The following is a 13109-nucleotide window of genomic DNA, read 5'->3' as shown; positions in this document are numbered from 1 at the left end:
GCAATGTTAACCTAATCTTCTTCCAGGCAACCTACTGCAATCTCCATTAGACACTGAAACACTTATCTCACTGTACTGTCATGATTAAACATGTCTGTTTCCACTGAAGACCCTTTGAAGGGAGAGCTTTTGTGACATTTATCTTTATATTTCAGTGCCTAGCAGCAATGCCAATAAATATTTAGTGAATGAAAAAGTCAGGCCAGTGACCTGCCAGCCTCCTCTGCAGTTCAGGGAAAGCCATCCCGGGTTCTTGGGTAATTCATTTCAGCCCAGAGCCAGGTGTTTTGAGAGCCATCTGAGGCTCCGCCTGCTGTGCAGGAGCACTTGCCTCTGGTTGGGCTCCCTGTAACTGTGTGACTCTGTGTTTCATTTTCCTTATCTTTACCATGTCGACAATAAAAGCATCTCCTCACACGTTTGTTGGGAGGATTAGAGATAATGTATCAAAAGCTCTTAGATAATGCTTGACAATGGGTAAAGAAGGCTCCTCGGAGTTATTTCTGTGTAAGTGTTGAGTGAGTGAAGGAAAGAAATGACTCGAGGTTGCCTGTTCATTTACTGAGCACCCACTATGTGTCCGGTGGAGCGTTAAGCACAGCATGGTAAATGCAGAGAAGCAACCGCAGCACACTGGAGTGGTCTTAACACAGATTGCAGGGAATCAGGGAAGGTTTTCTGGAGCTTGAGTTTCCATACGGGAGGAGCACGGAAAGGCGCAGGTGGTAGCAGCTGACAGAGACAGTGGGCATTCCGGACAGAGCCAGCTGTTTTCTCCTTGAAAGCTGTATGGGAGTGGGTGGCTTAGCTTCCCACGAGTGGCGTGAAAGGGCGGCTTGGTGAGGCCGGTCGAGGCGCTAGAATCGAAGGTGAGTTCCAGTCCCGTTTAGTTATTAGCCGCGTGACTTTGGTCAGGTCACTGAACCCCTCCGAACTTCCCCAACTGTAAAAAAAGAGTCGGTGAAGACTACTCACCAGCCAGGATTCCTGAGACCACATGACCGTGTGTAAGCCAAGATGCGCTCTACTTACAAGGTACGAACCTCCCCGGCAGGTCCCGACGGGTCGACTAGGTTCTACGCCCCGCGCGCCGGGGCGTGGATTTAGCTTCTGAGCATGCGCAGTGAGCCCGTGGCGCGGCCCGTCAGGCGCTGCGGTAGGCGCCCTGGGGGCTGGCAGGACCCTGGCCCCAAGATGGCGGCGCCCAGCGCAGTGGCCGTTGCCACCTCCGGCGAGAGCGATGGAGGGGGCAGCGGCTTTGAATCGTGGCTAGACGGACGGTTGGAGGCGCTGGGAGTGGACCGAGCCGTTTACGGTGCCTACATCCTGGGTGTCCTTCAGGAGGAGGAGGAAGAGGAGAAGCTGGACGCTCTGCAGGGTATCCTCTCTGCTTTCCTGGTGAGAAGCCCGGACACATTCCTTTAGCCTCTCTGCCGGCCCCTGTCAGTTCTTCGTATCCCCTTTCCCCTACTTGGTGTCCCAAAGGATTAGTGGTCTCACCTGGGAGAGGAATACTCTTCTGAGCCCTGGCCCTTGTGGGAAGGGGGTTGCTCCCCACCCAGGGTTTTGGGAGCCGGAAGGTTGCAGGTGCATAGAGAGGAAAGGCTTTACCTTATTCTTGAGGACAAGGCCCTCTCAGATGCCTGTGGATGAGCTGGGTGAGTATTCTTCCAAAGGCGTTGAAATGTCTAAATGAGTTTTATCATAAACGTCTAACAACCAATTTCACCCGCTGACAGTGTTCAGAGGGGGAAATTAAGTGCTCTGAGATGTCTGTGCCCTTTTAGAGGCAGTGCCCCTGACAAAAGCCTGCAGGAGGTACCCTCTCGGTTTCCTATTTTGGAGGTAGGAGTCCAAAAAAGGTCAGTTTAGGCGGTAGAGGTCTTTTCACGCCTAGGCAGAACGGAAACAAATTTTGCGCTTGATCCTTTACTGTATTGAGAAATAAAGTAATCATTGGGGGGAGTAGGTTGGGGAGTAAGAGAGATCAGAGTTTTAAAGAAGAGAGATAAACTTGATACTTAGCCTTTTAGAAGCAAATTCAAGAATTCAGAAATTGTGCTTTAAACTGTATTTAAGTAGTAAGTCACCAAGATGTCCACTTTTCCAACCTGATCATTTCTCCTGCCCTCATCTCTACCTACACTTACTTGCTGAAAGTGCAGTTCATTGACTGGTCACATGGTTAAAACATAACGCTAGTGCAGCTGTCCCAGGGCCTCCTGGCAAGGGCCCTCTTTTAGTTCCAGAGCCTGCTCTGGTGAGATTGACCTATAAATGGGAAAGCCTTAACATAGCTTGTGATGCAACTCATAAGTTCAGTGGAAATACAACACAGTGGAGTAACTTCTTTTCTTGAACCATTACATTGCAGGTCATAGAGGGAAAGAGTAGGAGGCAAGCAATTTAAGTTACTTTTTCAAAAATCTCCCACTGGGAAGTTTCTAAAGACTCCATGAAAAAGAAGTTGAAGTAATTTGGGTACTCATTGGTACCAGCTCCGTGACCTGTTCTTTACATTGTATCATTACTTAGAACTGTATGTCTGCAGATAAAGGCAGGCATGAATTTGCCTTAGACTCTTAACAGTCTCTTGGTAGAAGGGTTATCTAGACCAGATTTGGTTCTTTGTATTTCCCTCTTGTTTGCCTAAACTGCAGAAGACAAACTCATTTTTAAGGTGGCTTCCCTCCCTCTGCCCAATTCACACACCATGTTTAATTTTCTCACAGTTTTCCCAACCCCTTCTATGTAGAAAATGACTTTGGGAAGAATTGGCCAGGAATGATATGGGGAGGCAGGGGTCCTGTCCATGAAAACTGAGGAGCAACTTTACAGGGCAGCAAGGCCAATGAATATGGTATAGACCAAACACATCACTCATAAATGATATGGGGAGGCAGGGGTCCTGTCCATGAAAACTGAGGAGCAACTTTACAGGGCAGCAAGGCCAATGAATATGGTATAGACCAAACACATCACTCATAAATGATATGGGGAGGCAGGGGTCCTGTCCATGAAAACTGAGGAGCAACTTTACAGGGCAGCAAGGCCAATGAATATGGTATAGACCAAACACATCACTCATAAATGATATGGGGAGGCAGGGGTCCTGTCCATGAAAACTGAGGAGCAACTTTACAGGGCAGCAAGGCCAATGAATATAGCACTGCTTATTGTCTGCCAGTCAGTTGGGCTGCATATAAAAGCTCCCGACTAGGGCTTCCCTGGTGGCGCAGTGGTTGAGAGTCCGCCTGCCGATGCAGGGGACGCGGGTTCGTGCCCCGGTCCGGGAAGATCCCACATGCCGCGGAGCGGCTTGGCCCGTGAGCCATGGCCGCTGAGCCTGCGCTCCGCAACGGGAGAGGCCACAGCAGTGAGAGGCCCGCGTACCGCCAAAAAAAAACCTCCCGACTATTGTACCAAATCCCATTCTAGGAAAAACAAAAGGCATAGCCAAATCAATCGCCATATTGGGCTAAATTCAATATTAGGAATTTAGAAGTTTGTCAGCAACAATTTGAGGTAAGATTCAAGAATAGTATATATAATTGGGAGCAAATGACAGTAAACAAAAACTTCTGTCATCCTTCCCTTTATTCCTTCTGACTGCACTTGGGCTGACTGATTTTTTTTTTAAGTCTTTTACTGAATTTGTTACAATATTGCTTCTGTTTTATGTTTTGGTTTCTTGGCCGTGAGGCATGTGGGATCTTAGCTGCCCCACCAGGGATCTAACCCGCACCTCCTGCATTGGAAGACGAAGTCTTAACCACTGGACTGCCAGGGAAGTCCCACGCTGATTGATTAATCAAACTTTTATTGATGGATTACTCTCTGCCAGGCACTGCCCTAAGTGCTTGGGGTACTTTAGGGAACAACATAGACAGAAATCCCTGCCCTCAAAGGGTTATATTCCGGTAAGGAAAGACATAATCAGTAAATTATGTAGTATGTTAGAAAATGATTAGTGCTAGGAAAAAAGGAGCATTGTAAGAGGATCAGGAGTGGAATGGAGGGGTGAGCAATTTTAAGTAGGGTCATAGCATTAAGTAGGACGTTACATTTTTTTCTTCCAGTTGTATTGAGATATAATTGACATACAGCACTAATAAGTTTAAGGTGTACAGTATAACAATTTGACTTACATACATCATTAAATGATTATCACAGTGATTTAGTAGACAGGATATTTTATTTCGTCGCAGCTGTTTATATACCAGCCTTCTAAGTTGTAAGTGTTATGAGGCTAGTGACTGTTTCTCATTCATCTCTTAGCACTCATCTTGGTGCCTTGAATATGGCAGGAACCATCTGGATGAATAAATGAACGGAGGAATGAACTTCTTTGGTTTGGATGAGGGCCCTTTCCCTTTTGCCTCTCCATTCCTTTTCCTACCCTTCTTTCTTTTCCTCTCCCTTCGCTTTTCCTGCTGGGGATCCTTGCAAGACTGGAACTCTGGACCAAAGAAGTTCAATATGTCTGACATGCATGCTAAAAGTATGCAGGGTAGAGGATGGAATCCTTTGTTGGGTACAAAATAAGGATATCCACAGTAAGTCTGTGTTCTGCCTCTCCTTACTTTTGTCTGAGAGATGGTGTAATATAACGGTTGAGAACGTGGGCTCAAAGCCAGACTGCTTGGGTTCAAATCCTGTTTAATCCACTTATTACTTGTATCACCTTGGGCAAGTTACTTAACCTCTGTGCCTTGGTTTCCTCATCTCTAAATTGAGAGTGCTTCTTGAGATTGTTTTAAGAACTCTGAGAATTCTTATGTATTTGAACAGTGCCTGACACATTAGGAAATGTGAACACTGACAGCTCATCATGAGGGGTAGAAGATGAAGATGGTGAAGGCAGCCAAAAAGAAGATGGAGGGAAATACCCATATTTGTTGAAATGCCTGTTCTTTGCCCAGTGGTGTAGGCCTTTTTTTTGGTGGTGCACAACATGTGGGATCTTAGTTCCCTGACCAGGGATTGAACCCTGGCCCACGGCAGTGAAAGCACGGAGTCCTAACCGCTGGACCACCAGCGGTTAGGACTGTAGGCCCTTTATACACATTCATCCTCTCTCAAATCCTGGGAAGATGTGAAGCTTGGAAAAGTTAAGAAACTTGCTCATAGATCTGGGATTTGAATTTAAGTAAGTCTGACACGAAAGCCAGCATCCTTTCTGTCATTCCATGCTAAGGAGGAAGATTGGTTGGTGTGCAGAATATGTCTGCTTATGAAAAATGGACAGAGTTCCAGAGGTCCAGAGTTCCAGTCTTGCAAGGATCCCCAGGATGGTTGTATAGGAGACCATCTACTCACTTAACTTCTCTTTATTGTGGATCAGCAAGCTCGTGGATATGTTCCAGCAAGAAAGTTGATAAACTTTGGAGAGTGTTCTGAGTTGAGTAAATTGGCCAAGGATTTCATAGAGTTTTGACTCAAGCAACAGGTTTTTGCCCCAAAAGGAGAAGGACTGCCCTGAGTTGGTGAGAACCCTTTCCTTTGGAGCTTGGCAGGATGGGGTGGGTGCTCTTGTCCTAGCAGATGTGGCTTCTGGGACTCACACACAGGATTACCTCTGTGTTTGGAGCCTCAGAAGAGAAACATCATCTCTATTCTGTGGCTCCCAAACCCTCCCTGTGATTTCTTCTCATCACCAGCAGGGGGAGCTCTGCCCTCTGCATAGACTTTGTTCAGGTTGAGGGCTCTCAGGAAATTAATTGGTCTACTTTTCCAACCAGGAAGAAGATTCCCTTCTTAACATCTGCAAGGAGATTGTGGAGCGATGGTCGGAAAGTCAGAATGTTGTCACCAAAGTGAAAAAAGAAGGTAGAGTTGGAGTTTTTACGTCTCATCTCCAACAGCCTTTACTCTACAGCTGTTAGAGAAAGAGATTTTAGTTTTCTCCAGTGGATGCTCATTTGCCCTAAAATAAGTTAAACTGGCAAACACAGAGCAGCTTACTTTAACTTTTTAACTGAGCATTGGTTTTCTTTTTTCCTTTTACATTTTTCCGCTTCAGCTGACCATAGCTGTCTTCATTGTGGTTTTTTCTTTTTTCGTTTTCATTCCTCTTCCCACTCCCCCTTGTGGATTTCCTCTGCAGGTATAGGGTCAACTATATTTTCCCATCTTTTTCATATTCTCATTTCATAACACAAATTATGATTGGTCTTTTGCTTTATTCAGCTAAACCCTCCACCCTTTAAAATGAAAGAGATGTTACCATTAGGATGACAAATTAACTGCAGAAAGCTCAAATCATAAATCCAAACTTGAATAAAATCTATTCTAAGCTATCTACATGTTGGTTCTCAGTCGTGGCTGTACACTAGAATTGCTTGCTGTACGTTTAAAAGTGCCAGTGCCAAGACTTCCCTGGTGGCACAGTAGTTAAGAATCCGCCTGCCAATGCAGGGGACACGGCTTCAATCCCTGGTCCAGGAAGATCCCACATGCTGCGGAGCAGCTAAGCCCGTGCGCCACAACTACTGAGCCTGCACTCTAGAGCCCGCAAGCCACAGCTACTGAGCCTGCATGCCACAGCTACTGAGCCCATGTGCCTAGAGTCCGTGCTCTGCAACAAGAGGAGCCACCGCAATGAGAAGCCCACACACCACAGTGAAGAGTAGCCCCCGCTCACCGCAAGCCCACGTGCAGCAATGAAGCCCCAACACAGCCAAAAATAAAATAAAATAAATTAATTTTTTAAATAAATAAATAAAAATAAAAGTGCCTGGGCCTGGGCCGCACCATGGACCAATTATATAAACATCTTTGGGGTGGGGACCCAGGCATTGCTATCTTTTTTAAAGCTCCCCCAGATGATTCTAATATGCAGCCAGGCATGAGAATCACTGCTTGACACCATTGCCTCCTTTCTTTGAGAATGGAGAAGTTAACAGATGATTTTATTTTAAAATAATATAAGAATTTCACCTAGCATAATTATCAACATGAAATAGACCAGCTTAAGTTGGTGCTAGATTCCTTCTTTGGTTTCTGAGTTGAGAGGAGAGAAAGCTGCATGTTTGGAGGCTTGATTATCTATGGTTCTAATGCAGTGCTTTTTAACCTTTTTTTTTTTTTTAAGCAGCAGAACTTCAATATATAAAACAAGTAAAAGCAGGGCTGCTCTGATTGAAGACGGATACGAGACCTAAAGCCTGGCCTGCATGGCCTTTCCTTGCCTTTCTCATTGGCCCCTGAGGCACCTCCTTTGCACCCCAGAGCTCTAAGGAGTCAGCAGATGCCCTTGCCTTTACTCCAAGCACTGCCAGGGTGGACTAGGGGTTCGGTGAGCGTGTTTCCTCTCACATACAACCTTGTTGTCCCTCCCTTCCCTCTCACCACCTCCCAGATGAGGTCCAGGCCATTGCCACCCTCATTGAGAAGCAGGCGCAGATTGTGGTGAAGCCCAGGATGGTGTCAGAAGAGGAGAAGCAGAGGAAAGCTGCGCTCCTGGCGCAGTATGCTGACGTGACAGACGAAGAGGAATATCCTTTCTGGAGTCTCAGCGCCATTCCCTGAGGCTTGAGCCAAAAGCCTTTGCTGGTTTACAGTGAGTTCTGGGAAGCTGCCAATCCCCCTCTATAGCTTAATTTTCTCCTCTAAAATGGCAGTGATCTATATAGCCCTTGGTGGGCGTGAGGAATGATGTTGGAATGGTTGATACTGGACTTACATTTTTTAAGACACATCTATGTGTTCCTGAAAACTTCAGTGTGAAACAAATAATGCCTGAATGGAACACTGTTATTGTGTTTTCAGAAAATATGCTCTAGCTGTGATTCTTCATAGTTGATTTACACTTATGATTCTTTATATTTGTATAATACCTTTCTATGAAGTACAGTGTTACATGTATAATCCATCTTTATATTTTTTCACAGTTGATAAGGAAACTGAGGCACTAAGAGATGAATGGATGATCAGAGACATTCAAAGAATTAATAGCAAAACCAGGACTAGAACCTGGATTTGAATTTGGATTCCCAAATTTGGAGCAGTTTCATTTGAATCTTTTTTTTTTTTTAATATTCCAGTGACCACATAATTAATAAAAGTGAGACTGAACCCCCCCAAAGCAACACCAGAATAAACCTGGAATTTGAGTGGGGACTGTGTAAAAAGAAAGTGTTTCTGGTAGGGGCAGACTTGGTTCCCTGTGAATTTGAAATTTGTCTAGGGAATGCTTAGCTTACTGAGCCTGCTTGAATGGAGTGGACATCATACCGAAACGTCACTAGGTTAGGAAAGAATTCTTAGGCTCTTTGGGGCCAACTCCTCTTCTAGTTTTCCCTCATGATTTTTCTTGCCAGGTTTGGCAGAGCTGAGGTTCCAACTACAAAATCTCATTTCCTGGGCTAGAAAAGAATGTTTTAAGCAGTGGTTCTCCTGGAGGACTTGTTAAAACAGATTGCTGGGCCTTATGCCCCACAGTTTTGGATTTAGTAGATCCAGAGTGGGGCCCAAGAATGTGTATTTCTCACAAGTTCTCGGGGAGTTCTGGGAACCACACTTTGAGAACCACTGTTTTTGAGGTTATCTTGCCATCCCCTGGCTCCCAGATAATGTGGCAGTCCACCTAGACCAGCTTCAGTTTCTTTTCAGCCTCTGACAGATAAGGGTTTTACAGAAGCTCGGAGCAGTCTTCCCCAAGTTGAGACTTCCAAAGATGACTCTCCTGGGGCTACCGTCATATCCCTGACAGAGTCCTTCCATTCAGCGTGCTTTCCCTACCCATCACCTTAGTCACTATTTTCTGATGTTGGGTTGGGATGTGCTAACCTTTGTTTTCCATCCGACCTTCCTTAACATCACTCACTGAAGCAGATGAGAAGGATGATTCAGGTGCCACCATGATGAGCATTGGTTCTGAGAAATGTATCCTTCTCTGTGTCCATCCCCATGTGTTTCTCCATAGAATATTCTTGTGGGTCAGTTTTTATTTTACTGTCCTTGCTGGGGGCTCCATTTACCTCCAAGGACACAGGTCAGGCCAGCAGTGTGAGCCCCAGTCCTAGGACAGTACTAAATAGTCAATTTAGCAAGAATTTTCCCCAAAGAAATTATGTTAACACGAACTGTGAAGGGGTTAGTTTAGAGAAAGGATTTCTAAGGGAAAATGAGAATCTATATTCCTTGCGTAAAGTGCTGGGTTTCCGAGCAATGTGGAAGCAAATAGAACAATATTGCAGTTTTGGTCTTTGTCCTCAAAGACCTTATAATTCAGTGGAAAGAGACTACAAACACTGAAGACTTTAAGTTAAAATACAGACAGATTGAAACATACGTGCTGAGGAAAATCCCTACCAACAGAATCACTTATGAGCAGCTTCCTAGAGAACGTGGATTTACAAATCCACCTTAAAGGTGAGGAGTATGGTGGATTATCTGAGAAGCGGGGGTTATTTCAGGGAGACTTACTCATTTTAAAGCACTAAAACAGAAAAAAATTATGTTTTAAGAGTAAAGAGGATCTTGTCTGGTAGTAACAGGTTATGTTTTAAAGTTGTAAGAAATGAAGAGTAAAGTTTTTGGCTAGGTATTTTCTAACTGGTTAAACTTATTTCCTTAGAACATGATTTTCACTTAAGCTTTAGTGGTCTAGGGAAAAAAGCAACCTAATAAAGTTTAGTAAGGTTAAACAACTTAACTCTTTTCAAGCATTTTAATACCAAGTACATAAAAATTTTGCCAGTTACTTTAATACTCTAGTTACTAAAACTAGCCTGGATACTATACAATATTGTGTCAGTGAATGATATAAGTACTTATTGTAGAATGAAATTTCATTTTCATGAAATATTTAACACTCAGATAAGTCTGAATGAGATTTTTATTCTAATTTCTTACTAATGGTAGTTTTAGGATTTCCCATTAGACCAAAGATAAACGTAAGGTTTTTTTTTTTAAGACTAGGGATAGGTAGAGAGTATTGAAGACTTGGCATGTAGAGAGACGACAGCAAGAATGAGGAGAGAGCAGGAGCTGAGACCTGTGTGACCTGGACCCTCATCCCTTAACTCAGCTGTAGCTCTGTTTCGAAACACCAACTTGGAAGATGTCCTTAATGCCCGAAAACTGGAGCGAGACTCTCTTCGGGATGAGTCCCAAAGGAAGAAGGAACAGGACAAGCTGCAGAGGGAGAGGGACAAGCTAGCCAAGCAGGAGCGCAAGGAAAAGGAAAAGAAAAGGACTCAAAGAGGAGAGCGAAAGCGATAACCTTGGTCCACTCTATTCTTTCTCCTCATGAACTTGGTCAAAGGGAGAACTGGTTGTGCACTTGTGTATTTAAGAGAAATGAGAAGACATTGCAAAAGTGGTTTCCCAAGGCATTTCCCCTTTTGTTTACATGGTCAAAAGGAAAATCACAAACATTTCTAATTACAAAATGTGCCATGTCTCTGTGATGTGGGTAAGCAGATTATTGTAGTTGATGTCTGTACCAAAGATCTGGAATGGGGGCAACCTTTATATTTTAATACTGAAGTCCTGTACTCCTTTTGGCCACTTTAAAAAGTCTTCCCTCACCTGGGATAAAGAGCAGGAATATTCAGAAAGCTGACAGTTTTTGTCCTGAAGGAGCAGAATCATGATTACTCCTTCCCTGAGATGAAATGTAGGAGTGTCAATTGCTTCAGAAGTAGTATTCACCCCTAAATGTATTGTTTTATGGCTGAAATAGGAAGCTGATGAAGAGCCCTACCTGGATCCAGACTTTATGTTACATGGCAACAAACTAGGAAAATGAGAAGTTATTTGGTGGATGTTCTACATTTGAGATTTTTTAAAAGTTTCAGCCTATGGTAGGAAACAAAGTGTCTTTTAATAAGAGATAGTTATATGTTTTTCCTCATCTGGGCTGTGCTTTTTTTTTTTTTTTTGCGATACGCGGGCCTCTCAGTGTTGTAGCCTCTCCCGTTGCGGAGCACAGGCTCCAGACGTGCAGGCTCAGCGACCATGGCTCACGGGCCCAGCCGCTCTGCAGCACATGGGATCTTCCCGGACCGGGGCACGAACCCATGTCCCCTGCATCGGCAGGCGGACTCTCAAACCACTGCGCCACCAGGGAAGCCCTGAGCTCTGACTTTAAGAAGGATGTGTCAGTATTGAGTGCAAGGATATCATTGTTAGCTAGATTCATTTTTTATAATCATGAATCCTCTTGAGTGCTAGTAGAGATTTTAATCCTGATCTGCCCTAAAACATATAAGGACCTGATACTTACAAGTTTAAAGAAACCCTTTTAAGGAAGAAACACTGGAAATCTCTGCTAACACAAAGATATTTAAGAGTGTACATAGTAGGTGCAACAAATTTATTGAATGAGTGAGTGAATGGAAAAACTGCTTGGGAGAGTCAAAAGTGGGTAGGAACTCTCCTCCATGTCTACTTTTGTCACAAGCTACATTCGGTTGTAAATAGGCCTTTCCCTACTTCAGGCAGTAGACTGTCAAGAAGCCTGAAGACAGCAATTCCTCTGTCAAGACAGAAAGTAGATATTTTATACCAGGGGTGGGCAAACAACTGCCAGCAACCAAATTTTGCCCAGTCTGTTTTTGTATGGTGCAAGCTAACAATGGATTTTACATCTTTAAAGGGTTGTAAAAGAATATGTGACAGAGACCTTATGTGACCTTTAAAGCCTAAAATATTTACTACCTGGCCCTTTGGAGAAAATGTTTGCTGACCTCTGTTTTATACCATTAACTATGAGATTAACAAATTTTTTTACCTTTCTGCAGAAGGTAAAACGCATGGTTAAGGAAACGATGTGTCACCTCTATACACTCCTATAACCGTGGCATTGCAAAATTTTTTTTACATAACCACCTTTTAAAAAAATAAACTATTTAAATCAGTCTTCTGATTTATTCTGATTCCTTCCACCTGGAAGTGAGTTCTGTGTGGATAGTCACTTAGGAATGGGTTTGAATTTTACTTATGTTTTGATTAGCCCAGTTATCTCTTCTGCTAGTAGAACCTCTTCCTGGAATCCATAAACTCTCTGCCTCAGTTTTCCTTTCTATGAGTTGGATATTAGGAGATCAGAAAGATTACCTTCTTTTTTGGACAGTCAGTAGATTGGCTTTGAAGTCTCTGAAGTACTGCTGGAGTCTTAGTTTCATATGTGGCTGTGGCTACAGATAGCATATGAGAGAGCCTATTTTATTTTATTTTATTTTTATTTATTTATTTTTTTGCTGTATGTGGGCCTCTCACTGTTGTGGCCTCTCCCGTTGCAGAGCACAGGCTCCGGACGCGCAGGCTCAGCGGCCATGGCTCACGGGCCCAGCCGCTCCGCGGCATATGGGATCTTCCCAGACCGGGACACGAACCTGCGTCCCCTGCATCGGCAGGCGGACTCTCAACCACTGCGCCACCAGGGAAGCCCGAGAGAGCCTATTTTAATTTAATAACCCATATTTTGGATTTTTGGTTGGTTCTCACCTTGATTTTGGTCTCTGAAGCAGCGTCAGTTTATATCCATAGACCCCTGAAGGGTTCTAGTTTCAATCTGTTATAACAGTAGGCAATTCTTTCTTTTGGGACTCTATTACATAGGTTATAATTAGTGTACACTTGAACTAATGCTTAAACAGACAAAAAGGATCAGCTCATTAGGCTCTGAGTAAGGTTATCCACTTAACTCAGGTGCCAATAAATCCTTTATGTCTAAAATATTCAACACCGCAAAAGGCAAACTTGAAACAACCATATTTTCTGTGGTATGATTGACATTTTAGGCCAAATTTGGAATTTCAGTCATAACATTAATTCCCAACCCTATAAAACGTTATAGTACCAGATTATTCATAGGTTGTAATTCAGAAGTACAGTGCTTAAGAACCATCAGAGGGTATACAATAGAAAGGAACAACCTACTAACTTGAGTTATCCAAAGCATGACTTGATTAACAGAATTTCAAAGAATTTTTGTATTTTTTTGTTAATGGACTAGTGTTTAATTTCTGACCACTGTCATGTAAAAGTTTCCCCAGAATTTTTATTCTGGTTTGCCAGGATTAGCACAAAGGCAGAACAAATTTGAAGGAGGTCAGATTAGATCTAAGGATATCTGAATGGCATTGGTTTATTATCTA

At 43.6% G+C, this 13109-nt stretch overlaps 1 protein-coding gene across 1 annotated transcript; it reads left to right on the top strand.

The window, feature by feature from the left end:
* Positions 1–1120: 1120 nt before the first annotated feature.
* Positions 1121–10397, top strand: CCDC43 (coiled-coil domain containing 43). Its single transcript, XM_082605148.1, has 5 exons — positions 1121–1398; positions 5742–5829; positions 7361–7496; positions 8828–8886; positions 10040–10397. Exons 1-5 carry the CDS (start codon positions 1195–1197, stop codon positions 10225–10227), a joined length of 675 nt encoding a protein of 224 aa, XP_082461274.1. The 5' UTR covers positions 1121–1194; the 3' UTR covers positions 10228–10397.
* Positions 10398–13109: the final 2712 nt, after the last annotated feature.

The sequence above is a fragment of the Mesoplodon mirus genome (genome assembly GCF_964341445.2).
Source record: "Mesoplodon mirus genome assembly, chromosome: 18".
Classification (NCBI taxonomy): Eukaryota; Metazoa; Chordata; class Mammalia; order Artiodactyla; family Ziphiidae; genus Mesoplodon; species Mesoplodon mirus.
Note: the sequence above shows the minus strand (reverse complement) of the source record. Positions and strands in the feature narration are given on the sequence as shown.